This window comes from Muntiacus reevesi, chromosome 9 (assembly GCF_963930625.1).
Source record: "Muntiacus reevesi chromosome 9, mMunRee1.1, whole genome shotgun sequence".
NCBI lineage: Eukaryota > Metazoa > Chordata > Mammalia > Artiodactyla > Cervidae > Muntiacus > Muntiacus reevesi.
Window position 1 is genome coordinate 65,635,213 of NC_089257.1, and position 26,311 is coordinate 65,661,523.

The 26,311-nt window shown below is 43.3% G+C and overlaps 1 protein-coding gene across 4 annotated transcripts in view; it reads left to right on the forward strand.

The window, feature by feature from the left end:
* Nucleotides 1-4,279: 4,279 nt before the first annotated feature.
* Nucleotides 4,280-26,311, forward strand: part of CADM1 (cell adhesion molecule 1) — a 346,053-nt gene continuing 324,021 nt past the window's right edge. For all 4 annotated transcript variants that reach the window (XM_065944567.1, XM_065944568.1, XM_065944569.1 and 1 more), the window contains exon 1: nucleotides 4,280-4,424. In XM_065944567.1, the coding sequence (XP_065800639.1) occupies nucleotides 4,292-4,424 (133 nt within the window). In that variant the 5' untranslated portion in view covers nucleotides 4,280-4,291. The remainder of the gene's footprint in view (nucleotides 4,425-26,311) is intronic.

Below are 26,311 nucleotides of genomic sequence, written 5' to 3' on the forward strand. Positions count from 1 at the left end.
AACTCCCAAAGGCCCCGCTTCAAAATACCACCACGTTAGAGGGTGGGGTTAGAGCTTCAACATATAAATTTGGGAGTCGGGGTACAAAAGCATTTAGTCTATAAACCCATTAAACCACTTTAATGGGTACTCAAATAATCCTGGAGCAAGGCCAAAGCTGATGCCAAATATTGTTTTCTTTTCCCTAATAATTTGTGTTTTAATACATGATTTCATGTAGTCATGTATGGATGTAAGAGTTGGACCATGAAGAAGGCTGAGTGTCAAAGAATTGAAGCTTTTGAATTATGGTGCTAGAGAAGACTCTTGAGAGTCCCCTGGACAGCAAGATCAAACCAGTCAATCCTAAAGGAAATCAACCCTGAATACTCATTGGAAGAACTGATGCTGAAGCTAAAGCTCCAATACTTTGGCCACCTGCTGTGAAGAGCCAATGATTCATTGGAAAAACCTCTGATGCTGGGAAAGACTGAAGGCAGGAAGAGAAGGCAGTGACAGTGGATAAGATGGTTGGATGGCGTCATCAACTCAATGCACATGAGCTTGAGCAAAGTCCAGGAGATAGTGAAGGACAGGGAAGCCTGGTGTGCTGCAGTCCATGGAGTTTCAAAAAGTTGTATATGACTCAGAGACTAAACAACAATACATAGACACTCAAATAATTAGCATTTAAAAAAAAACAAAATGTCAGTAGTTCTCATTGATTGGCTCTGATGTGCCCCCACAAACATGAATCTTCCTTTCATGTTTATTTTTCATTTATGTTTACCCATGTTTCTCCACTGTTTTAGGGAAGGCAAATAATCAAGGGTCTCTTTCTCTCTTGCCCTGTCAAGTTTTCTTATGGAAAAGAAAAGAGCCAGGCTCTTGGTGCTTCTGGTAATTTTATTCTAATACAAGCAGCACCCAGATTGTAATTCTGATAACTATTTCAGCTCTTTCTTAAAAAATTAAATTCACAAAACAATTGATTATCAGTTATAAATAGCAAAAACACCATCTGGTTTTCAAAATTGGTTAAATTCATGTAGCTGGGGGAAAAATGTTGGAACTCGTAGCTGGCGAGGAGTTCTAGTCCACGAAGCAGAAAATGACGAGCTTTACTATGAGAAAGCCAGAGTAGTCATAACTTGTATTTAGCGGCTGCAGGAATTTTGATACGTTCTTCACATGTTCCATATGTTAAATCGTTTGGCGAGATCTTCAGTGTGAAAGAGCTGAGGGTGGCAGAGGAGTGTGGCTAGTGGATAGGGTTGCAACAGCTTCATCCTAAATTTTCAGCTCTGGTTCTTTCCATGAAGACCTAGCACTCAAGATGTCCCGTGACCTGAGAAATCAGAAGTGCAAGTTCCTCAAACTTATGGCAAGGGTGGCATTTTCTGGTGGAAGTTTCTAAAGCTATTTGTATTCTTCTGGGGAGGTAAGTCATAAGCATTAGCATTTCCTACAGAAATGTCCCGTGTTGTTCTTTGCCAACTGGAAATCTGCGTAGGTGTTCATTTGATGTGCCAAGAGAATGAAGGGAGATGAAAACACTCCGCATCTTCCAATGTCCCCATACTGTGTTCCTCATGTGGGAGGGCTGGGGCCTGACTAGATTCTCTTGGAGTTACAGCCTCATGAGGAATGCTTTTCCTTAGGAGTATAATGCGCTCCTGTTATTTATTCACTTTTTTTAAAAACCACATTTCTGAGTTGCTGGCATATTTTCACCTTATGTTAAAAATGTAGCTTATTATTCATGCTCTGTAATGTGAAATTTATTCATTCATTTAACAAATATTTATTGAGGCCCGGTATAATACAGTGGTTAATTGCATAAGCTTTGCCTGCACCTTACAAACTTTGACCTTGGGGCAATCACTCAATCTTTCTTCGTTTAAAAAATACAAGATGGGAGAGAATACTATGCCATGAGGATTGTTCTAAGGATTAAATGAGATTACACAAGCAAAATACTTAGAACTCCATAAATGCAAAGTAGTAATAATAATAATAGCAAATATAAATTTATACTAGGGGTCTAGGTTTACCTGAAACTAAGTTGCTCAGTTGTGTCCAACTCTTTGTAACCCCATGGACTGTAGCCTGTCAGGCTCCTCTGTCCATGGAATTCCCCAGGTTAGAATTCCGGAATGGGTTGCCATTCTCTTCTCCAGGTCATCTTCCCCACCCAGGGATCAAACCCTGGTCTCTTACATTGCAGGCAGATTCTTAAGCATCTGAGCCACATCTTTCAGCATACATATTTTTTTTTTAATTTTTCAGTGGGTTTTGTCATACATTGATATGAATCAGCCATAGAGTTACACGTATTCCCCATCCCGATCCCCCCTCCCACCTCCCTCTCCACCCGATTCCTCTGGGTGTTTCCAGTGCACCAGGCCCGAGCACTTGACTCATGCATCCCACCTAGGCTGGTGTCAGCATACATATTATGTCAGTGTTTTTCTCCTGATTGTGGTGGGACACTGCTTTGCATTTAGCCTGATTGAGGTAACTTTACTTCCGGGGGTGATAAGAATAGGTCGGACTTTGCCGACTGGACATTATCCCAGTGACCATGTGGTAATGGTTTCCAGCCTCCCCTAGTGCTGTTTGCCTGCTGGAGCTTTCCCACTTCTGGAGGACTGCCCGCAGTTCATGTATTAGGGCCTGTAATTACAGAGCAGAATATCCAGGGCTGCGAAGACAGGGCAGTCTTGAAATTAGTTTATGCATAATGGATAATAGGAGGCTGTTTTTAAGTGTAACTCATTTGGTGGGTTGGCAGATCTTGATTTCCTTTTTGATATGTAACATTTATTTATTTATTATTATTTTTTTTTAGCAAGATGAGGACAGAGGGCTCCTCTAGACTATAGCTCAAGACAGCAATTTACATTCAGTAATCTCTTGGTCATTTAGCCACAGATAATTTGTCATGGTTTGTTTTAGCTGTTGTGATATTGATATTTATTATGCAAATTGTATTTCCTACATCTTATTGTTCTGCATTCTATGAATACTTAAATTATTATAAACCTTTACACTTAATATGGCTCGTCCTTCAATTTGATGCTTGAGCAACAGAGGGTCAGAGCGCACACGATCTTCTAGAGAGGAAGAAAATAAGTAATTAAAAAGCAGACAAACAAGAGAGCCGGCTGCCTGGTTGAGAAGAAAGCAAAGGCAATTTCGGGGAGGGAGAGCGAGTCCGGAGAAGCGAGTCGCTTCAGCCTAGAGATTCTTTCTCCCAGAGACGCGGGAAGCTCAGAACACCTGTTGGTCCCCAGCCGTTTGAGGCGCCAGTAGGGGCAAAGGGGAGGCAAGGGGAGAGGGTTTGAGCCATGAAGGAGGACGATGGCAGACCCTCTCTTCATATCCCATGCCTCCGCCCTCCACCCCGAAGTCTTCACAGAAAAGATTTTCTGTTGAGTGTGTGTAATCGTAAATATCTAATAATACATATGCATCATGTAAATACACATCTGTGACACAGATATTAAAGCCAGGCAGGAGGCCTTCAGCAAGCTGGCGGGGGGGGGGGGCGGGGGGGAGGTCCTAAGTCAACCCTCCTCGATCTACTTTTCCCGAGAATCTACCGCAAAGACACCGACTCGAAAATCCGAGAGCGGGATTCCGGCTCCTTTCTCCCAACTATGCCCAAGTCTACCGCTAGGCTGTTGAGCGGGCTCTCCCGCTCCGCCGGACGTGCAAAGCACGCATGCACTTCTCCCAGATTGTTTTGTCAATCCGGGGACCTGCCTTCTCACTCTCTACTCTCGAACAGCCCCCGATTCCCAAAGATCTATTCCTTCGGTGCAAGGTGAGTGACGGAAATCTGCAACGTTTGGTTTCCTGGCCGGTTGCACCCGGTGTACCGGGCAGGGGAGCCTCCCAGGGAGATTTTCGTCGTCGGTCTCCTGGAGCGACGGCTATAAACATTCCTAATAAAGGTGTACAGGAAGCTAGACCCCGCTCCCGGAGTTGAAGCCCCTTACACGCCAGGGGCCCAGGAGAACACTTTTTCCTGGATCCAGGGGAAGCGAAAACGAATTTTAACATACACATATTTGCATACGCCCCTCCCCCTGGCCCCGCCCCTAGGTGGCGCGGGCGCGCCGCCGAACGCCAGCGCCAGGGGGCGGGGTGGGGGAGGGGGCGAGTCCTCCGAGAGCCGGGTTCGGCTCGCGGCGACGTGATTGGTCGGCCGGGACTCCGCCTCCAGCGCATGTCATTAGCATCTCATTAGCTGTCCGCTCGGGCTCCGGAGGAAGCCACCGCCGCCAGTCTGAGGCAGGTGCCCGACATGGCGAGTGCTGTGCTGCCGAGCGGACCCCAGTGTGCGGCGGCGGCGGCGGCGGCGGCGGCGGCGGCGCCTCCCGGGCTCCGGCTCCGGCTTCTGCTGTTGCTCCTCTCTGCCGCGGCACTGATCCCCACAGGTAGGTGTGGGAACCGGCCCGTTGGCCCCCTAAATCTCTTAAGGCGCTCCAGTGGCCGTAGCCATGGAGGGGGGAAACGTTTCCATGACAACCTTCCCCCACTTCCTAAATCGAAGGGAGTGTGGAGAGAAAACTCAAGGGCTGAGATGGAAAGGGTTGAAGGGATCAGTAAATACCCTCTTTCTTGCCCAGCTCGGTGCGAATTAGAGCCCTTGGGGATGGCTGCACCCACACCTTTTCTCCCCGGCTTGGTGCGGAGTGCAGTGAGAATGAGGGGCCCCAGGGGCTAGAGAATATAGGGGAAGGGGATGAATCGAAGGCGCCCCCCGCAAACCTTCCGGACCCTCCCAAACTCGTTGCCGTCCCCGTAACTTGCAGGTCTTTCCGCCTTCCAGGACTGCCCATTCGCCCCCACCTCTCCAGCGGGCCCCCCCATTCCCCATCCCCGTAACCTCCCCATGGCTGACTAGCGGCCGCCTTCTGCGCGATTCCTCACTGGTCCACAGGACATCCCGACTCATCTGGTTTGATCGCTCCCGCTTTCCCCGCGCTTTGCCTTTCCTCCCCTGTCCCCAACCGCTCGCCCCTCGTGTCTCCCTCCAGCCGGATCGCGGCCCCCCCGCCCCCTCTGCCCGGCTGCGGGCTTCCTTGGCCGGGCTCCAGGAAGGGAAAGTTCCCCGGGCCCGGCCCCATGCGGGGGTGGGGGCGGTTGCTGTCGCCGCCTCTGCGGGCAGAAGCGGGAGTCCGCAACCCGCCTGCCCCACGGCGTCCTCCGCCGCGAGTACGGACACCGGATTTCCAGCCCGCCTGTCATTTTCGGCAGCTCGGGGGTGGTGGGAGGGAGCGTTCGCGGCCTCTGCGGCCAGTCCGGCACCCTGCGGGCCTCCCGGCGCCTTCTGTGTGCGGAGCCCTCTTGGGAATTTGCCCAGGGGCGGCTCTGCACGCCCGGCTCCTTCCCTGAAGACGCCGAGCACTCGGCAAGGAGCACGCTGTGTGGCTGCCCGTGTGCGCGACGCGTTGGCGCGGTCGGGAAAGAAGAGGGCAGTGTTTGCTTTTGCTAACAAAAGGGAGCCGGAGCTCTTCCCCAGCGGAGAGCCGAGCTGTGCTGCACCCTGCCTCCCCTTCCCGCCACCGCCGCGCTCCGCGGCCGCGCGGCGTCCCCGCGCCCCTGGCCGCCAGCCGCGGGCCGGGAGCCGGGAGCCGGGAGCCAGGACTCCCCGGCTCAGGGCCGTGGGGGCGGGGAGGTGTTGGAGGGCTGCAGCAGGGCTTGGCGCCTGCAAAGCCCCTCCTCACAGCTCGGGAGCCGCAGGACCCGCGAGCAACAAGTGGCGGAGGACATCGAGAGCTCAGCCCCCACCTGCGGAACCCCCACCCGGGCGGGCGCAGCTCTGGGGACCACGGTGCGGCTCCCGGGGCGCCTCTCCACTTGGGCTGTGCCTTTTGTTTACACGCTAGAGGACACACAGTTACGTAAACACCGCAGGAGACACACCGTAGGAAATGGGGAGATCTGCCGGGCGCCAGTTCTGGACTAGGGGGAATGCCGGGGTGCTTGCTCACCCCACTCCCCGGACAGGTCTGCAAGGGAGCTCGGCTTGGGAAACCTATCGGGGATCCATTGGGGTGGAAATCTGGCGGCAGCTTCAGTTCCAGAGCTGAGGATTTTTTCGACCCTGCCACTGTCTCCGGATGTTGTTTATGTGTTTTTTCACTGTGAATTCTTAATTTATGAGTTACGAGATAATTGGGTTCAGCCGATGCCGTTGTGGTTACAACTTCATTTCGGGTGATGTCTCTGACTGGATGGGTTCAATAAAATGTTCTGAACAAGATCCCTCTGCTGCTGCATTGTAAAAAGCGCCAGTGCTGTTTAAACGTGAGCGTGAGTACGGGCTCAGTAACTGGCGCATAATAAAGGCAACAATAGACTTGTATTGGCTGCAAAAAAAAAAAAAAAAGGTGGGGTGGGGGGAGCGCTGGCCAGGGATATTGCTTTTGGACTAAAAATGGGAGCCGTGCAATGCCGCTTGGCCGCAGAACAGGATCAGATTATACCTCCTCTGTCCAGCCTGCTCATTGAAGGCTCGGGGTAGTAGCGGCAGTACTATATTTGTAAGTATCTCGCTGTAAGAAGTTGCCTTCCCCAGCGAGGGCTGTATGCTGACTTGGAAAGGAGCGGTCTGGAGCTCAACCGTGCATGTCAAAGCTACAAGAAAATTCTGTTGCCAGTTACCATGGAAGCAGCTTCTTGCTCTTGTGTACATCCCTGTTTGTACCCTGGTTATCAGATTGTGTTCAAATTAGAAAGTAATTGGGTTTGATTTGTAGTGAGGGGATGAGACAACTTTCTTTAAATCTTTTTTCTTTGCTTTTAATGTGTATTTTGGTGCTCAGTTTGAGAAGGGGTTTTGGCCTAACCCCAGGTCCTAGACCTGGAGATTAGATTTCAGGTGGGGACCCAGGGACTTCTCTTCCTTACTCTTCTTACTTTAAGCTTTCTCTGAAGTCTCCAGTTCCCACTCCAGGATTAGAGAAACCTGTTGGCATTGCCTTTGAACTTCATTAGGCTGTTTCATTCACAGCCTCACTGGGGTAGCCATCCAGGGCTATTGTGCAATGGGGTCCCGGTTCTGTCTTCCCCTGTAACTGAACCCATCTATTCCCTGGAGAAAATCTCCTTCCTGTGGTGTTTGGAAGAAATGGATGTTAATGGAATGCAGCTAAAATGGGATCATCAAAGTCACTCAGTGTAAATCATGCCCGTTAGGTTTGGGTTGGGGGCATGCTGTTGTTTTTGACCCTCAGTGAACCCCCGGTTGGTCACCCTCCTTTTCCCTTTGCAGCTGTAGAAAGGCTGGCCAATGGGTGGGGATGTGTAGTCTGCTGGGGAGCCCAGGGGCTGAGTTTTTGCCTGTCGCAGCCTGTTGGGGCTTGTGTACCGGGGAGGGTTAGGGACTTTACAAAAGTGCCGCCCTGCTATTGTCGCCGTTCCCTGCATCAAATCCCGTAGCCGCGGGAGGGACTCACACTCGTCTGTGATGGCTTTGATAAAATACCCCTCATTAATGCCACTTTATATTTACACTGTGTCACTGGGGACGCACAAGGCTTCATTTAGTGACTTGTGTGACGAGACAAGCTTGCATTATTTGCCTGGGACATTTTGGTGGAACAAGAGACCCATTGAACAATCTTTTGAAATGAACAAATACGGAAAAAGGGGGGAAGAAAAGAGCAGGCAGTGCTGCGGAACAAAGAGCTTTATTCATATGGATGTTGTACATGCTTTATCCAGTTTTCCCCAATGGCCCTCCTGGGACAGGGGAGTGGGACGGGGAAGAAGCCAAGGCAGGACATTGGCGCTTCCTCTCTGGTTCCCTGACTTCGTGTTCTTATCCGACTTGGTCCTCGGCTCCCTGGACTGCCTGACTGCTCTGCTCAGCTCGCTCGGCTCCCTCTAAAACCCCCGAAGGTAATGGTTTCCTGGGTCTAAAAGGGAGATTTTGAAATCCTTTCTCCCAGCTCTGAATTTAAGCGGAAGAAAGTGGAAGCTACCTGTTGAGATGGATGGTTGTTGGTGGATATATCGGTTGAATGGAAAGAGATATCACTTTTCTATGACATGTGTCAGAAAGTGGTTGATAGTGACTGTCAGACAGGTAAGAGGTCTTGCAATTATAGTATTAGCCTTATTATTTATTTTTAAAGAAATGCTTTGAAAACTAAGATCCAAAATTTTCATGATCATGAAAGGTGCTTTTGGAGTTTTCGGTGCCTTTTGCCCACACCTGGTATGTTTTGGCCTTAAGCATAAGTTTTTTGTGTTTTTTTTTTAAATTTTCCCTTGGCCTATATTGCTAAGTGATTTTCAGGCTTTAAAAACTTTATAATATTGCTGTGAATATAAACTCAATCTCTTGGTTTCTGTATGTGACATTTTGATACTTAACTGGCCACTTAGAATTTACATTTTAAAAATGGTTTTGTGTGTGCCTTCGTGTTAACAAAAGGCCCACTTTTATGCAGGGGAATCTTTTAAATTGGGCCAAACTAATCAATGCTATGATTTGAATGGAAATCTACCAGCATATGAAGAAATTTTATAAGAAATACATCCAAAGGATTCAAATATTGTATCTCTTTCTTGGGAAGAATAGTACTGACCATCACGCTGGGCATTTTTAACAGAAAATCCAGGACAGAAAGGAGAAATCACACAGCGACATCTGTTGCAGTATTGAAAATTTGCTGCTTTGAGTTGCAAGCAATTAGTCCCATTTAAGCACCTAATGGTTATCAGTTAGCCTGTGTGTGTGTGTGTGTACTCACACAGATATGTATATAGCCACATGCATATGTGTATATATATGCACTTACACAGAAGCTCACCCAGTATTCATAGTCATATTTAAAATTGTTTAATAGAAACTTGTAACGTTTTAATGCAAGGTTCTTTTTCTTCATATCACCTGTTGAGGAAACAAAGAGTCTTGCCGTCATGGAATTTTGGAAAGGAGAAAGGTGTTAGAAATCATCGGTAAAATCTCACTATTTTGCAGTGTGGCAGCCAAAGCCCAAAGAAGGAAGGACCACTGAACTGAGGCTCAGTTAGCTGTGCTTCCTGGACGAGGAGCTGGTCTCCTGATGTCCAGCCTGTGAACTGTCTCTCCCATCGAGGATGTCCAGTAAGGGATTTGCATCGTGGGTTAGCCAGCATCGCTGGTAGGAAGAGTTTGTATTCTGAAGGCAACAGGAATAATTGTTGTTCTCGGTAATGAACTAATGGATCAGAGGTGTAATCTCTGGGCAGAAAGAACCAGTTTTTGGTAAGGTTGTCTGTGGTATTGACAAGTGAATTTGAAACCTGTGGACTTTATCTGCAGCCACCACATGAACGTTGTTCAAAGCACCTGCGGAGGGGAGAGCTCTGGCTTTGTATTGCGGTCCTAAGTCAGGTGCGTGAAAACCAGGCTTCACAGAAGCTTCAGCTTTAGACTTTTAAGCTTCAGTTTGGTCATTTCAAGGAGTAATGTTAACAGTAGAACTGGTTCCATGTAACTAAAGAATAAAGGAACAGCCCTTAAGAACAAAAAAGGCATCTTTGATTTTCTTACGAGGTACTTGTCCTTTGCATTAAGCCTGGGACAAAGCTGAGAATTTCTTAAAGACAAAAATTATGTTATTGTTGCAAGATGACCTTTTTTATGTTGATTGTATTTTCTTTTATTTTTTCACTTTATTATGGAAAATTTCAATTATATGCAAAAGGAGAATGAATGTCATATTAACCCTCTGTGCAAATCACCTGGTTTGATAATTATTTACCCATGGTTCACAACCTTCTGTATACCTCCTCCCCATCCCAGGTAATTTTTAACAAATCCTGCATATCCTACCAGTTCTTCCATAAATTACTTTAGAACGAATCTCTTTAAGATACGGCTCTTTCTGTACACCCGAAAGCATAGTATCATTAGCTGAGTGTACATTTTCTCCACTGGTGGAATTTTTGCCCTAGTCTTGCTGCACCCAGGAAGGTGGAGTGAAGGCTTGATACAGTAGGTAGGAGCTGAGGCAGGCAGTAGAGAAGCCAGAGCGTGATTACTGCCTGCGCTGAAGAGACCTTTTTGTGTGGTTTGGTTTATTTTGAGCAAGGTTTTGTTTGGATCGGATAAGATGAGTTTTATTGTTGTGTAAATATGGTTGTGTAAATATGCAGTAATTGTAGCTAATCCCTCAACTGTGGCAAGCTATGGAAATCACCCTTGGTGAGATTGGCCATTTCTAGACTTTCTCATAATGAATACTCTGCATCGGAAGACTTCTGCAGGAAAGGCTATTTTAGTTCGATGGCTGTGAGATACCCTCATTCAGTATATTTTTCTTTAAATGTCTCCGTGGTATAAATGCCTTGGTGTTTTGTGAATATATGGCTTAAAAGAAAAAAAAAGTTTTTTTGGATTAGCTAAGTGCTAATTTCAGCTTGTATTCTGTAACTGAAATTATCACAAAATGCTTTCTTTGGTGTGGGAAACCCATTCGGAGCTGTAAGTATTTGGGCTTTGTTTTTGTAGAATGGGGGTACTGGATGGTAGGAAGAGAAAATGTTAACTGTTTTTACTTCTCGGTATTTGTCCATTAATTTAAAATGTTAATTAAAAATTTCAGCCAGAAATGTTCGACTATTTCGGTGTTAATTTCGGAACTTTTTTGGTTTCTCGGAAAACAGGTTGGTTCCGTTTTCCAAGGTTCCTGAAATGTGAGGGGGATGTGTGTGTGTGTCCTTTATTTAATTTAATTTTTAAAATTATTTTTTATTGGAGTATTGTTGCTTTATAATGTGCTATTTTCTGCTTTACAGCAAAGTGAATCAGCTATACGTATATCTGCTCTTTTTTTTGGATTTCCTTCCCATTTAAATCACCGCAGAGCATTAAAGTAGAGTTCCCTGTGCTAACTAATGAGTAGATTCTCATTAGTTATCATACGCAGTGTGTGTTTGTCTTTTAAGAGCTTCTTACTCAAATGTTTTTAATGTAGACTATAAATCTGAAGCATTTGGGTTTTTGGTTTCCAGCCAAACAACTAATTACACATGAGATGTTTTGAGGGAGGGTGTTGGAGCAGCCTTGGCCAGGTAAAACCCACCTCCTGTACCCCTTTTCTGAGTTTGCTTGGGCACCGGAAAAACACAAAGGAATGCCTACATTCAGGGTTTGGGGAGCGCCACCAAAATCGAATAAAAAGCCTTTGTTTGGAAACCATCAATGAACGAAGGAACCCACTGGAATGTTTGTAATTACAAGTGGCACCTCCTTGTTTAAATTTCAGAAGCCACAGTTTCTTTTTCAGAGATTTAAATTGCAGGTTCTAGCCAGCAGCTGCTGTTGTGGTTAATGGGCACTTTCTCTTTGAAGATCTTCCAGTGCTGGTTCTCAAAAGCTTTGGAGCAGTTGGCCTTGAACTAGGGTTAGAAGAAAGGGAGATGGAGGTATTTATATACATGCACAGCAAAAGTGACATGTGGCCTTTATTATTACTCAAAAGAGGAACTTGACGGTAAGGTTTCCAGAAAGACGAACAGGAAGGAAAAATCTATTATGACTGACAGGTGTCTTGAATGGGGTGATTATCTTATGAGAGATGTGGGGTGGGGAAAATTTTTTCTTTTAGTAGATGTTTTACTGGAATATAGTCATTTGACCCAACATTTTGATCTAGATATTTCAGAAATGTTAAATAGGCTTGAAATGAAAGTGCTCTGATATATATTTAAATGCTACTCAGTGTTTGAAGTTGATATTCTAGTGACATGGACTTTTAAAAATGCCTAGAGTAAGTAGCTTGCTCTTGGCAGTCTCCCGTGGTAAGGTAGGCAGGCACTCTAAATCCTCTTGAGCCATCCCGCACTAGACAGCAGCATCAAGTTAGAATTAAGTTATGAGGTCCCCCGAGGGGGCAGGGAGGAATCTGCCTAAAAACAAAAGGTTCCCAGGCCCCATCTCTCCTACTGTCTGTGGCACATCTCCACTTGGCTAGCAATAAGCTAGAAGTTAACATGTCAGAAATTGAACCTTTCATCCTAGGTCTCAACTTTCCTCAGAGTCTCTATAGACTGCCAATGAATGATATCATTGTCATCCTGGCCTCCAAGGCCTTGAAATTTGGAGTCTTCTTTTTCTCTTCCTTAGCTTTCTCCCTTGGACAGATACAAAATGGGATAAAATGGGGCTGATTATTTCTCTACTATATTTTCGGGAAGCCTCAACATCATCTCCAAACCATTTTTTACTAGCAGAAGCTCCCTGCTGACTTCCCTTCTCCCAGCCTCTGTGAGTCAGAATTTAAGTCCACCTTCCACAGCTCTGGGCTTCCCTCGTGGCTCAGTGGTTAAGAATCCACCTGCCAAAGCAGGGGATGTGGGTTCGACCCCTGGGTCGGGAAGATCTCTGGAGAAGGAAATGGCAATCTACTCCAGTATTCTTGCCTGGGAAATCGCATGGACAGAGGAGCCTGGCGGGCTACAGTTAACAGGATTGCGAAAGGGTTGGACACGACTTAGTGACCAAACAACAACAACCGCAGCTGTAATTTTTTCCTGGACAGGATCATGACACTGCCCTAGCAGAAAACCTAATCTCAAATTCTTGCTTCTCGCACCAGATTCAGAATCCACACTGTTTTGTCTTTAGGTTGTTCCTTCCTCAATTGCTCTTTCACTCCTTCTCTAACTCCCCTCGTTTCTTATTACTTTTCAGCCCAATCCTGATGAGACTGGAAGACTGGTGATTCTCCAGTGAAACTGAGGAAGAAAGTGGTTCCACTGATCAGCCTTCAGCTGGTTGCCTTTGCATAAATCTGCTCTCTGTTCAGTTTTTCTCTTAACTCTTTTGGATTATAATTGTAGGATGGCTGAATCCCCTTGCCCACCTTGAGAATAAATCTCTTTCCTTTGCATCTTCCAGTTTAACTAATACGTGCTTATCTAAAATGTATGCCGACACAGATGTTTCTTTTTCTGCTTTACAGGTGTAGACATGACACTATTTCGTTCCAGTAAGCCACAGTGTATAGATATTATCACCAATATTTTAATGAAAAATTTAAACCTTAGAATGCTGAAACCTTAGAATGCTACCTATTTGGCAGTGCGTGTTGGAATATGCACATTTACTATAGCTTGAAAACAGCGTAATTGAATTAACAAATTACAAGCTGGCTAAGTTAGGATTTTTGGGCAAAATGTTAAGCCTTGCGGAGTTGAAGACTTTGGAAGAGTCAGAGTCAGGGGGCCTCGTCTTAGCCCACATGAGATCAACCCCTCTGAAGATTCCAAAAGATGCAGCCTTCAAGGAGCAGCTGGTGCTCATGCTTTTGGTGCTGTGTCAGTTACTAAGAAGTTCCTACCCAGGGACCCAGAAGGAAGTGCACTAAACCCAGGTCTTTGCAACCCCATGGAATACACAGTCCATGGAATTCTCCAGGCCAGAATCCCGGAGTGGGTAGCAGTTCCTTTCTCCAGGGATCTTCCCACACCAGGGATTGAACCCAGGTCCCCCTCATTACAGGCAAATTCTTTACCAGGTGAGTCACCAGGGAAGCCCAGAATACTGGAATGGGCAGCCTATCCCTTCTCCAGGGGATCTTCCCGACTCACAAATCGAACCAGGGTCTCCTGCATTGCAGGTGAATTCTTTACCAGCTGAGCTACCAGGGAAGCCCAGGTCTTTATTAGCTAACACCTTAAATAGCGTTGACTTTGGGAGGCACTGCCTTTCTAAACACAGGCTTCTCCCTCTATGGTGGCTGATCGCATTTTAGTTGATTACATCCAGGGTGAATTGTTACTGGCTTAAGGAAAAAAAAAAAAAAAGGAAATGTTTGTTTCTCAGCCTAACTGCTAAACTTGTTATCTGAAGGGTCTTTTCAAAGCTTTTATCTGATACGAATATCTGCCACGGTTCTTCTCTTATTTCTTTTTTCCTCGGCTGGTGTCCTGCCCCTACAGAGTTCAGTTTTTGCTACTGGAAGGCTTTACAGCAAGAGAATTCAGTGATACGAACACTTGATTATCATGGAGTATTTGGGGACAGTCTTGGGGGAAAAGGTTGTATGTCAGACGTGGTATGTATTTGGCTGTTTGTTGATTATCAGCCTGGGATAAGCCGAACCATGCAGAGGTTACTACACACCATCAACTTGTGAATAGAAGAGGACCTTGCTTCTTGCAGAAACACTTAAATAACGAAAGCTTCAAAGATAGGGAGGGAAAAAACAAGTTAATTCAGTCCTAAATTACTGCTCAAATGGTTTTATCTCTGAGGTTTGAATAGAGATTAGCTTAAATGACACCGAACTTCGCTTTTCCTTTTGCATATCTTGTGTGCATCATTGTGAAGAGACCTTTCTTTTAGTTTTGTTAGTAATCACATGAATGTTAGTTGCTGTTTGTTTCCTTTTCCTGAAGCAAATCTCTCTATCTCTGGGCCGGGTTGGCAAGAAGAATATGCGGCCGGTTTAGGTTACAGAACAGTATAAACCTAGTGCTTGTTTATGTGCTAAAAACAACCTATCTTACAGGGTGTTACAAATAAAATAAGATCACAGATATAAATGTTCTTGACAAGGAAGTATTTTATATATATGGCTTTTATTAAAACAGCCATGGTTTAGTGATGGGCGTTACGTTTCTGGCTGCTATTACTATTAATCGCATTTGTAAATCCCTCACACATTTGAGACTATTGAAAAATTCTGTGCTGAAAGGATTAATTCAGGATGTAGTCAACTGTCTCTAAGGTGAAACTGAAGAATAAGGTGACAGTAAGATTAAGATCCCACCCAGAGTTGAATACTTTTTGGAAGTAAATACAATTATCCAGTCACCTTGGAGAAATAGTGATTGTAATCTCAAGTTTTGGGGACTTTTAATACAGATAAGACTTTGTGATTTTACTTACTCCCTATATTCTGTATGTTACATTTAAATCAAGAACTTTGCATTTCTGTAGCTAACCCATAAGGCACTTGGTAGAAAAGTGAGAATTTAAAAATTATTGTGAAATCAAGTTTTTATACCAGGCATTGTCTTTGGTGCAGTCATCGTGGGGTACGCTGACTCCTGATGGATATGGTTGCATTTTATTCTCAATTTTTATTTTGAAAACTGTCAAAACCACAGGAAAGTAGAAAGTATAAGGAATGCTTGTACACTCCTTGCTTAGTTCATCAACTGTCAACATTTTGCTCGTTTGTTTTATCTCTAGCTCTCTAAATAATGTATCCACATATCTTTTTTTTTTTTTCCTGAACCATGTGAAAGCAAGTTGCAGGCATAGTAACATGTCATCTTGAATACTTCAGCATGAGATTCCTGAGAATAGGAACATTTTCCTCCTCAACCTCATTACATTCAAGAAATTTAATATTCACCATTGTTATTTGGGCTTTCCTGGTGGCTCAGATGGTAAAGAGTCAGCCTGCAATTCAGGAGACCCAGGTTCAATCCCTAGGTCAGAAAGATTTCCTGGAGAAGGAAATGACAACCCACTCCAGTATTCTGGCCTGGGAAATCCCATGGACAGAGGAGCCTGGCGGGCTACCGTCCATGTGGTCACAAAGAGTCGGACATGACCGATAGCATTATTATTTAATGTCTAGTCCGTATTCAGACTTCCCCGGTTGTCCCATTAATATTCTTTATCTATGTTTCTTCGTCCTTCCTGATCTAGACTCCATCAGAGATCACATATTGAATATGGTTTTCATGTCTCTTTTTTTCCAATTTTTTTGGTTTTTTTGGTTAAGATTCTTTGAAGAAGTGCGTGTGGGGGGGATGTCTTTCATGACAATGACATTTTGTTGAGTCCAGATCTGCTGTTTTGTAGAATGTCCCATGGTTCTATGGATTGTTTTCTTGTTTCCTCATAGTTTGATTCCACTATAAGCAAGAACATTGCACAGCTGGTGTTGCCACTTTTTAACATCACATCAAAAGAGACGTAATTGTACTTTGTCCTGATTTTCGTGCTGACAGGTTTGATCCCTTGGCTAACTGTATGTTTAATCACTTGGTGGAAGTGGATTTACAGAATTTTCCACTTTTGTCCCTTTGTCATTAATAAGTAATTTGTGGGATATTTTGAGATTGAAGATCTTGTTCTCAAACAGTTCGTCTAGTGGTTTTAGCAGCATTGATAAACCTTGTCTAAATCAAGCATTGCACCAGTGTTTACAAAATTGTGCTTTTTCTAATTGTCATTCCCCTGCATTGGGTAGAAGCTTTCTTGAGTAAAGAAGAGCTTGCCTTACCCCCATTCTCTCTCTCTTTTTTTTTTTTAAACCAGAACAGACTCATAAATAAAAAAATTAATGTGATAATATTTCCTTTCCATCAAATTCGGCCAGAGAGAACCCCTTCATTCTGCTTTTTGTATCCTTTTGATTTATGTCTGTTGATTTTTAAGATCTTTCTTATTTTAGGTCGCAAGAAGATGTTCAAGCTCACCTTGTCTTTTCCCTGTTCCGGATCTGGAATCAGCTATTTACCCGAGAAGTCATGGGTCCTTTTAGTGAGTGTGTGAAAAAGTGAAACTGTAGCCAACCAAGCTCCTTTGCCCATGGAACTTTCCAGGCAAGAATACTGGATTGGGCAGCTGTTCCCTTCTCCAAGGGCTCTTCCCCATCCAGGGATTGAACCTGGGTCTCCTTCATTGCAAGCGGATTTTTTACTGTCTGAGCCCTGAGGGAAGCCCCTCCTTTTAGTGGAGAAATGGTATTTATATACCAAAGAGTTGTTTTCATTGCAGTTGACTTGTTTCAGTGAACAGAACTAGGAGATTACATGTATATTTATTATTATATAAATTTCATGTATCTATCTGTATGCATTTTAAATTTATATTTGTTTATTTAAATGATGAGTTCATAACTGATGTCTTCAATTCTAGTGTAAGACTAAGATTTTTTCTTCCTTTCTGTCTTTCCTTACTTGTATTTCTTCCCAATGGTGTGAACCTTGGTTCCTAGCCGTATCAGTGTCTTAACATTAATGCAAAAATAGTTTTGGAATTACTCCACAGAGAACAAGGTACACAACAAAACTACCAAGTGAAACTGAAGATTTTTGCCGTTCTTTTTGCCTTTAAAATAGATTCTTTCCACCTTTGAAGGTTGGCGATCAGAGTACTGTGTTCACAAGTTCACAAGTTAGTTCCTTCTACACGTGTGTGTGCATGCGCGTGCGTGCATGCACGCATGTGTGTGAGATCAATGAGATGTATACTTAGGATCATTAGTTTCTGTTCAATTGTAGTGTTTTTTTTTTTTTTTGTAGTGTTTTACCTATCCTTTTTGATTTAGTTTTTTATGTTGAATATATAAATTATTACCATGGCTCGAAAATCAAAACTGCATAAAGAGGTGTCACTCCTTTCCCTGTATTTTCTGGCCCATTCCCACTCATCTTCCTGTAGTAGCCTTCATTCTTTTCTAGTGTATTTTTCCTATTTTCCTTTTGAAAAAATAATAAGTAGTGCTGTTCTTTGTTTTCATACTTTTTCATGAAGCATGTTGACGTCTGCCTATAATATCTTCTTATTTGACACATCCTGGCTTCTCTTATTAATTTGATGATTTACCCCCATTTGGCTTTATTTTACTTTGGAGACCATTTCTCTCTCTCTCTCTTTTTTTTTTTTTTTTTTTTTACTACATTCATATCTTTTCATTTCTTCCTTCTAGGGTATTAGATCTTTTCAAGTAGTCAGAAGAATTCTGTATCTATTTTTTTCATTTAATTCACCAAATTGCTTGTAAGAAAATAGGGACTGCCCCTTTTTAAATACTGCAATATGTGTCTAATGTTTAATAGCTGTGCCTACTTTGCTTCTCAGCAGTCATCATTTACCCTTCTCCTCATCCAATAAACTGGCAAATCTATGCCTCAAGTCCCAGTGCCCCAATTCTTCCTACATCCCCTTTAAAAAGGTTGTTAACACAACTCTACTTGCTGTAAAGTAAGTAAACACTTTATTTACTATGAAGTGCATAACCTGTTGCATCTAAACCTTTAGATCATAATCCAAAGCTGCCCATTGAATATCTCATTCTGATATTCCACAGTTATTGCAAATAATATTAATGACAAAAGAGCAACTATTATTTAGTAACTTTATTCATGAAATTTAATCCCTACTGTCACCCTGGAAGTAGTTAATCTCTCTTGCTTCATTTTACAGATGAGGAAGCTGAGAGGATAATAATAGGTCTCTTGCCCAAGAGGCACAGATAATAAGGGATAGAACCAGGTCTATCTTCAAAACCCATCATTTTAAACATTCAACTACATTTTCCTAAACCTCAAGATGTCTAAAACTGAACTTAGCATTTTTACTCCCTAAACCTCCTGCTGTCCTATATTTTCTATCCTGATGGAGATTATCACTGTCCGCCCAATGAGTTAAATGAAGCTGCAAGACATCTTAGAGTACTTCCTCCTTCGCTGCCCTTTCCCTCTCTGTTAGTAACTAAGTCTTGCTTATCTCTTGCATTCACTCTTGTCAGTTTCACCACCACTGTCTTAATTTACCCATATCCTCATTCCACAGATGAGGAAAGTAGATTTAAATTGATCTAACAGTTCCTTTGGAGAAGGCAATGGCACCCCACTCCAGTAGTCTTGCCTGCAAAATCCCATGGACGGGGGAGCCTGGTAGGCTGCAGTCCATGGGGTTGCACAGAGTCGGACACGACTGAAGTGACTTAGCAGCAGCAGCAATAGCCCCTTAGGGCCTCCCAGGTGGCCAGTGAGAAAGAATCTACCTGCCAGTGATGGAGATGCCGGTTTGATTCCTGGGTTGGGAAGATCCCCTAGAACAGGAAATGGCAACCCACTTCAGTATTCTTGCCTGGGGAATCCCATGGACAGAGGAGCCTGGTGGGCTACAGTCCATGGAGTCGCAAAAAGAATCAGGTATGACTGAGTGGCTAAACAACAACAATCCCTTAATTGGTCTGTTTACCTGCAGTCTGATCCTCTCTAATGCATCCTTTACACTGCTTCTAGGAAGATCTTTCTAAAACACACATTGGATCATCCCTTTCTTGCATGAAATCCTGAAATGTTTTCTTGGCATCTTGCAGAGGGCGCTTATGCTCTTCCTGCCTGGCCCGCAGAGCCCTTCATCACTTCTGTCTTCTTCTCAAGCGCACCTCTTGCCAGCTCTGCACACGGTGTTCTTTCTTTAGGATTTGCTTTAGGAGCTACACACGGTGCTCTTTGCTTAACCAAAGTAAATGTGTCCTAGATACGCCATGCTCTCAGGCTTTTTATATGTCACCTCCTCCAGCTCAAGCACTCTTACCAAGACGGCTGATTCCTACATATCTTTCAAGATCAAGCTCCCAATTTCTCAAGGAAACTTACACGACCTCTCAGGTGGGTTAGGTGCCTTTTCCTTGTGCCTCTCTTCTCTACTTCCTTACGGGCTTTCCCAGTCTTATCTTCTTTCTTCCTGTCAAACATTCCTTTCCAAATCGCCCCAGGTTCCATCTCTATACCAGTGTGTTTCATGCTTGTCCAGCTTGTTTTCACCAGCAGGCCCCTCTCTCTGGTCTTCGAGCTCACAAGGTTTCAATCCTGTGTATACATAAGACCCAAATGCAGTGCTGCTTTTTCAAATCTTAATGTGCTTTCCAGCCTGAAAGTAATATTTTCCTTCAATTTCTGTTACAATTTCTCTAGCCATCTCATGATATTAAACACCTCTTACATTATTATGCTTTCCAGGTAGTGCTAGTGGTAAAGAACCTGCCTGCCAATGCAGGAGACTTAAGAGATGTGGGTTCCATCCCTGGGTTGGGAAGATCCCCTGGAGGCGGGTGTGGTAACCCACTCCAGTATTGTCTGGAGAATCCCATGGACAGAGGAGCCTGGTGGGCTGCGGTCCAGTGGTTCGCAAAGAATCGGACAGTACTGAAGTGCCTTAACACACACGCACATTATTGTATGTTGACATGTGTCCATGGATATGTGTTTCCTAGCCTTTCTACAGGAGGGACTATTTCTTATGCATAACAGCATAGAGTGAATGCCCTAGACACAGTATGTGCTCAATAAACATTTGTTAAAGCTATGAACGAATAGAGCTTCCCTAATGGCTCAGACGGTAAAGAATCTGCCTGCCGTGCTGGAGACCTGGGTTCGATCCCTGGGTTGGGAAGATCTCCTGGAGAAGGGAATGGCAACCTAATCCAGTATTCTTGCCTGGGAAATCTCATGGACAGAGGAGCCTGGCGGGCCATAGTCCATGGGGTCACAAAGAGTTGGACAGGGCTGAACAACTAACACTTTGAAAGCTATGAATGAATTGGAAATTAGGTATCCATTAGCCATGAAGTCATATCTAGCCCTGCCATAAATGTGAGCAGAGAATGTGGTGATAATAATTCAGTCTTGAAGACCAATGTAAAGATGCATCACTTCAAAGGTGGTTTATTTACCCACTGTTTTCCTGTTGTTGTTCAGTTGCTTAGTCTTGTCAGAGTCTTTGTAATGCCATAGATTGCAGCATGCCAGGCTTCCCTGTCCTTCACTGTCTCCTGGAGTTTGTGGTTTTCCTGTTATACAATCTGATTTCCAATATGTATGTAGCCTATTTTTTCTCATTTGTCATGAATACTGGTAGTTGGGGTTTAGAATTTGCACTAGGCCTTTGTGTATGAATTTAGTGTATGTCTAATTATCAGTTTTTAGAACTGTAATTCTTGGGAGAAGTTGTTCTCTCATGATGGATAAGGGGCTGTCACAGTCTGATGTTTTCACGGACTGAAGGACTGACTTCTGGTGTGTTTGTTCAGCCTTAGTTGTTGGGTGGTCCTTGGAGGCAATTAGATACCAGCCCCAGTAAGAGGACCTCTTCCCATTTACTTAGTCACTGTATAGTCCTGGTGTGGCTGGACGTGGTGTCAGTGCTGAGGCTATGATGGCACATTAGAGTTGCAGGAACAAACCGAGAAACTTCTCTCTGAGGCCATCTGCCTACCCCTCGGCCCCTTGGTTTTCATGAGAGTCTTGTCTTAAAACAGATGCATTCTCAGGAGAGGCATGGTGCACATAGGGAAATTTAAGCCCCAGGGTAACAGTTTTCCTTGTACCATAATAAAGATATATGTGGAGTCGGTGACTTCAGGATCAAAAGATGGATCACAGTTGTTGGATCAAACATGAGAAATGGCTTGTTGCTGTGTTTTAAAAAAAAATGAGATGGGTAAGGCAGTCTGTTTTGTGGAGATGTTTCCATTATTTGTGTTACTGTATAGTTGGTGCTAAATAAGACTATGGCAAAAATTAAACTTACAATAAAGTTAATTGCCTTCAACTGCTCTAGTTTTAGACAGAAAGAAGATTTCCTGTTGTTCTTCCATGGAAGATGGTAGAGATTTCACATACAGGCAGAGGGGGAGAGAGTTTCCTAACATAACCTTTTAATTTAGGAGAAGTTTGGAGTTTGTTCTTTACTGTGAATATAGAGGTGGAACCCACTCTAACCAGAGTTTATTGCTGTAATATTTTTTAAATGCATTTGTGACACTGATATATCTGTGACCTTGTCGAGGAGTTTTTGAAGGGGAGGGGGTGGCTAGCCTTTTTCTCACTGTCATAAGTGATGTCTGCTCAATAACTCTAACTTCCTGACAGTATTGGGAGGGGAGGAGGACCTATCGTAACTTGTTTTTATGGCCTATTTCTAAAGTGTTTCCTTCATATTCACATCCATCCATTTAGACTTGTCTTCTCCCTGCCTAAGGCTTGCATTGAGCCTCGTCTGTGTTTGGTGCTTTAAATGCTTTGAATTATGGAGAATCGTAGCATTTTATCGATGCTTCCCTTGTAGCTGTCTAGCTCTGTATTGTCTTAGGTTACACAGCTTGCATTTCTTAGGCATTGTGCATGGATTATTGCAATTAGTTGAGGTTTTGAGTGGAATGACATATCTTCCTTGATTTTGTGCCATTTGCCATTTTTCCTTTCTTAGTAGACATTTTTTCAGGGATTGCCTTCTTAAGAAATCCTTCAAGGTACAGGCATTAAACCCTTCCTTTCCACTATAAATCTTGGTAAATATATCTTTATCACTGTGACCTACTGTCAAGTTAATAATGATGTGATAGCGATGTTCACGAAAAATTGTCTCTTTGAAATACACATTTTGTCAGTGTGTTAATGTATAGTGTACGATTGGTATTACCCAATCAGTAAATCAGTTTCTTCTAGCTAATGCTTCAAGCATCCTATTTAAAAACAATTGCTTCTAGGTCCTGTTGGCAGGACTGCTTTTTTTGGTATTCTGGTCATTTGCATGAAAACAAGTTGATGATTCTTTAAATAACCACCACCTTCAGTCTTCTTTTCCTCTTGAAATGTTATTCCTCCAGGATTGTATTCCATTCATACAATAGCATGAATCTGGTCTGGAAAGTTAGAATTTTAGGCTAACATAGTAACAGAACTTTTCTTCACCTTTATTTTTAAACCAAAAAATGATGTCTCATTTTCATATTAATTTAGCCATGATTGCATCCCTTTATCCCTGTTTTATAAGGTGAGTGCTACAGTTAGGCTTTAATAGAATATTTTTCAAGGTCTTAGTATTTTTTTTAAAATGAGGTCATCACCTTGAAGATTTTGACCTGAACTTTTCATGAACTAAAGGAGCAAGAAAAGGATCGACTGAAAAAAAAAAAAAAGATGAATATATAATCTACTTATAATGGAATAACTGATGAGAGTTAAACTCATTTTATAGCATTTATCTGGTGCTAGTTCGAAGAGCACTCTACTGTTTCAGTAAGAGAACCCCACATTTATATGTTGGATCTCTATAGGAGTCCCTTTGAGAAAGTGTTTCACTCTTTTTAAAAAGGTAAGAAAACTTCAAGCTCGAAACAGAATGAGTCCTTCAGATTCAAAACAACAAGGCTGGAGAGAATGACGCCCCAGATCCTGAGATTACAAGCAGGCTGAGGACTGCTCATCCCCTCATCTTTCCTTTCCTCATATTCTCTTTGGGGGCCCCCGAAGGTGTGATTGTGGCCACAGGAGAGAACTGGATAAGAAGCTGAGACTGCAGGTCACTCGTCTCTGTCTTAACTTCAGAGGGCTATAAAGAAGGGAGCTAACCTGGAGTTGGGGTGTTTTTGGCTTTTCATTTAAGTCAAGTCTTGAAAACACAAGGAGGACTTCCACCCAGAAAGAGGTAAGGAGAGCACGTTCCAGGCTGAGGGAGAACCACGTGAATATAGGCTTACAGTCAGGAGAGCGAAAATGGCATGTGAGAGGTGGAATTAGCAAAAGATAGCTGGGGACCAGATTGTGGAAAAACTTTGAATGCCAAATTTAGATTTAATTCCGGAGGTCACTAGGAACTATTGAAGGGATTTTGAACAGGGAAGTAATGTCAGATTGGTGCTTTAGGACTGTGAATCTGGCAATGGTTTGTGATTAGATTAGAAATGAGAGATTGGTTAGGGGTATAATAGTTCAAGTATGACTTTATGAAAACTTACATTAGGGTAGTGGAGGAAAAATGGAGGTGGAATTGACCAGAGAATGGGAATTGAGGGGACATGAAGATTAGAAATGAAGAGGCATGTTTTGATTTTGAACTTGAGTGGCTTAGAAGAATGGCTCTTCCAATGAACAGAAATAAGAGTCTTACGGCAGGTTTAGTAAGGGATGACAACGAGCTTGGTTGTGGACATGTTAAACTTGAGCTACCGTTAGAACATAGTAGAGATTCTAGCAGGTCATTTCAAATATGGTACTTGAGTTTAGGAGAGAAGTTGAAAGTCGTCTGTAAAGAGTCCGTCGCTGAATTCTATATGATGCACTCTTTGAGTTACTTCTTTGATAACACATGTGCCGAAATGCCCGATGAGTGCCATTGTGTTAGGGGCTGGAGAGGAATGTATGCACGGTCCTGAAGAGGATCATAGAGGTGGAGCCTTGAGGAGGGTCTGTTTTTAGGGGACAGGGAAAGGATAAGGAACTGTAATGAGCTAGTCAGGATAATGCTGTGAAAGGAGAAGGGAGCTGTAGGCAGGGTTGATGAAAGTTTGTTAACTAAGTTGCTGAAGAGACTTGAAGGAGGGAGGATCTTGGAAGTGAATGAACTCTGGGGAGGGGGTGGTATACCAAGGAGAGTAGCCGAGATGTGGGAACACTTATTCCTGACTCCCGATTTTTGGACTGGAATGTACTGCAGTGAGTCCGGTTCTCATTGTATTTACAGCAGTCCCCCACTCTGTATGGTACGGGGACTGTGAGAGCCTGCTCAGTCTGTCCCTAGAACTTGAAGGGCTTGATTATGATTCTGGAGGTTGTGATGTTGCATAAAAAGCACATGAATGAACTTCATGGTTGTCATCGTTTTTCACGTAATGAATGACAACTTTGGCAGGTTTAAGCAAGGAGGCAGAAGAGACGGAAGCTGCATTTCTGGTAGTGTGCTGCTTTAACAACCACCACCAGGGAACAAAAACAAATCCTAGTGTAGCGCAGGGAGCACTTTCAGGATGGCAGGAAGAATCTAGGTCAGCTTACCGGCAACTCCTATTCTTTAGGTAGATGAATGTTTGCTACCCTGGCTTTCAACATGCAGCGTCAAGTCCAGAAAGACTGGGCATGGTTCTTTAGAGCATTTTAGTCAGTAGCGGGTCACGAATTAAATTGATGTGTGGAAGCATTTTGATTTGCAGTTGACTAGTGAGAGTGTAGCTCAGGCCTGATATGGCAGCCTGCTGAGTTGTCGTCTGCATTTCCTTAACTCTTCCCTGTAAACTATAAATCCTTACGGAATTTTTGCATACTACCTTCAGGGCATGATGGGTCTCCTCCTGTAGGAAGAAGGATCGGAAAGGAACTCGCTGTAGCTGTGGAGCTCTGATCTAGCAACTTGAGCCGCTTTTTTCCAGCCGTGTGTCTCCAGCGCTCTTTGGTAGAACTTTCTGTGATGATGGAAGGATCCTTAATCTGTGCTGTCCAGTGGCGTAGCCACTGGCCATCTGTGACCACTGAGCACTTGAAATGTAGTTCCTGTAACTGAGGAGCTGCATTTTTATAATTCTTTTTAATTTTAAGTGATTTATATTTAAATAGCCCCATATGGCTTGTGGCTCCCGTATTGGACAGCATAGCTCTAGACTAAAAGGTAAGAAGCCAAATTCTCGTGCTTACTGTTATTGTACAGAGGTTGGGAGAGGGTATTAACATTCATGCCAAACTCAGTAGATTCATATTGAATCATGGATTCAGCTGCTGTGGGTCTCCAAACTGTGCATTTCCTCTGCTCTTCTCTTGCTTTTCATACTTAAAAGCTTCTGGAATATCTCAATTGTCCTTTCTTCATCTGAAGAATTATCCCTTTTGGCCTTAGAAGGGTATAGCTTATCTAGTGTCCAGATTAATAGCTCTAGCTTTGTCCTTAGAAAGCGAAATCTTGAAGGTTACTGTTACACAACTGTACTGCCATATGCCAATTCACATTGTTATCTTTTTTTTTTTTTTTTTGGATGATGCCAAAAATGAGTGAAATGTGAAAAAAACATTATTCATTTTAAATAGTTTTGACTGCCAGGTTAATGCGGCTCTTAAGCAGAGCTTCATGAGATCTGGCCTTAGTAACTGCTTTTAACTTGATTTAAAGTTCTTAAACATTCTGAATTGCTTCACCTAATCTTTTTATACTGAACGTACAATTTTCAGGCTCTTTTTTATTTTCAAATCCATAACTGACAGCTGCTCAACACCTCATTCAAATAGTTTTAAGAGTTTTAGAGAAAAGTTGCGACAGCCTGGATTTACTGACATCAGTTGGATTGAGATATTGTGGATTTAAAGATGATAGAAAGGGAGAAAGAAAAATATGAAATAATTATTGCATGTTCACTGCTTGCCCAGTGACAGTGATTTGAAGCCTAATAACGAACCAAACTGAGAGATTAGCAGAAGGACGTTGGAGTTAACTTTCAAAACCTAACATTAAAAATGAATATTCTATTTGGAAACAGAATTTTCACGTGTGGTCCCATTCATTTTATGACATTTTAAAGAATACTGATGCACAGAAATGCATATATACCAAAAACTCACCACAAATTTTTTCTTGAAATTTATTCTATAGATTCTGAAACTATAAACTCCTGAAAGGAGTGAACTCTTTAGGAGACTCTGTGATGGCTAGTGCACAGCTATATTTCTCAAGTGAAATTGACCATTTTATAGGAGAAACAGAATCATAAGTTTCCCACCTTTACTTCCCATGACAAATGGAACCTACTCGACTCAGCTCAAGAAGGCTGTGTGCTATAGTGAGTGTAGAGAAACT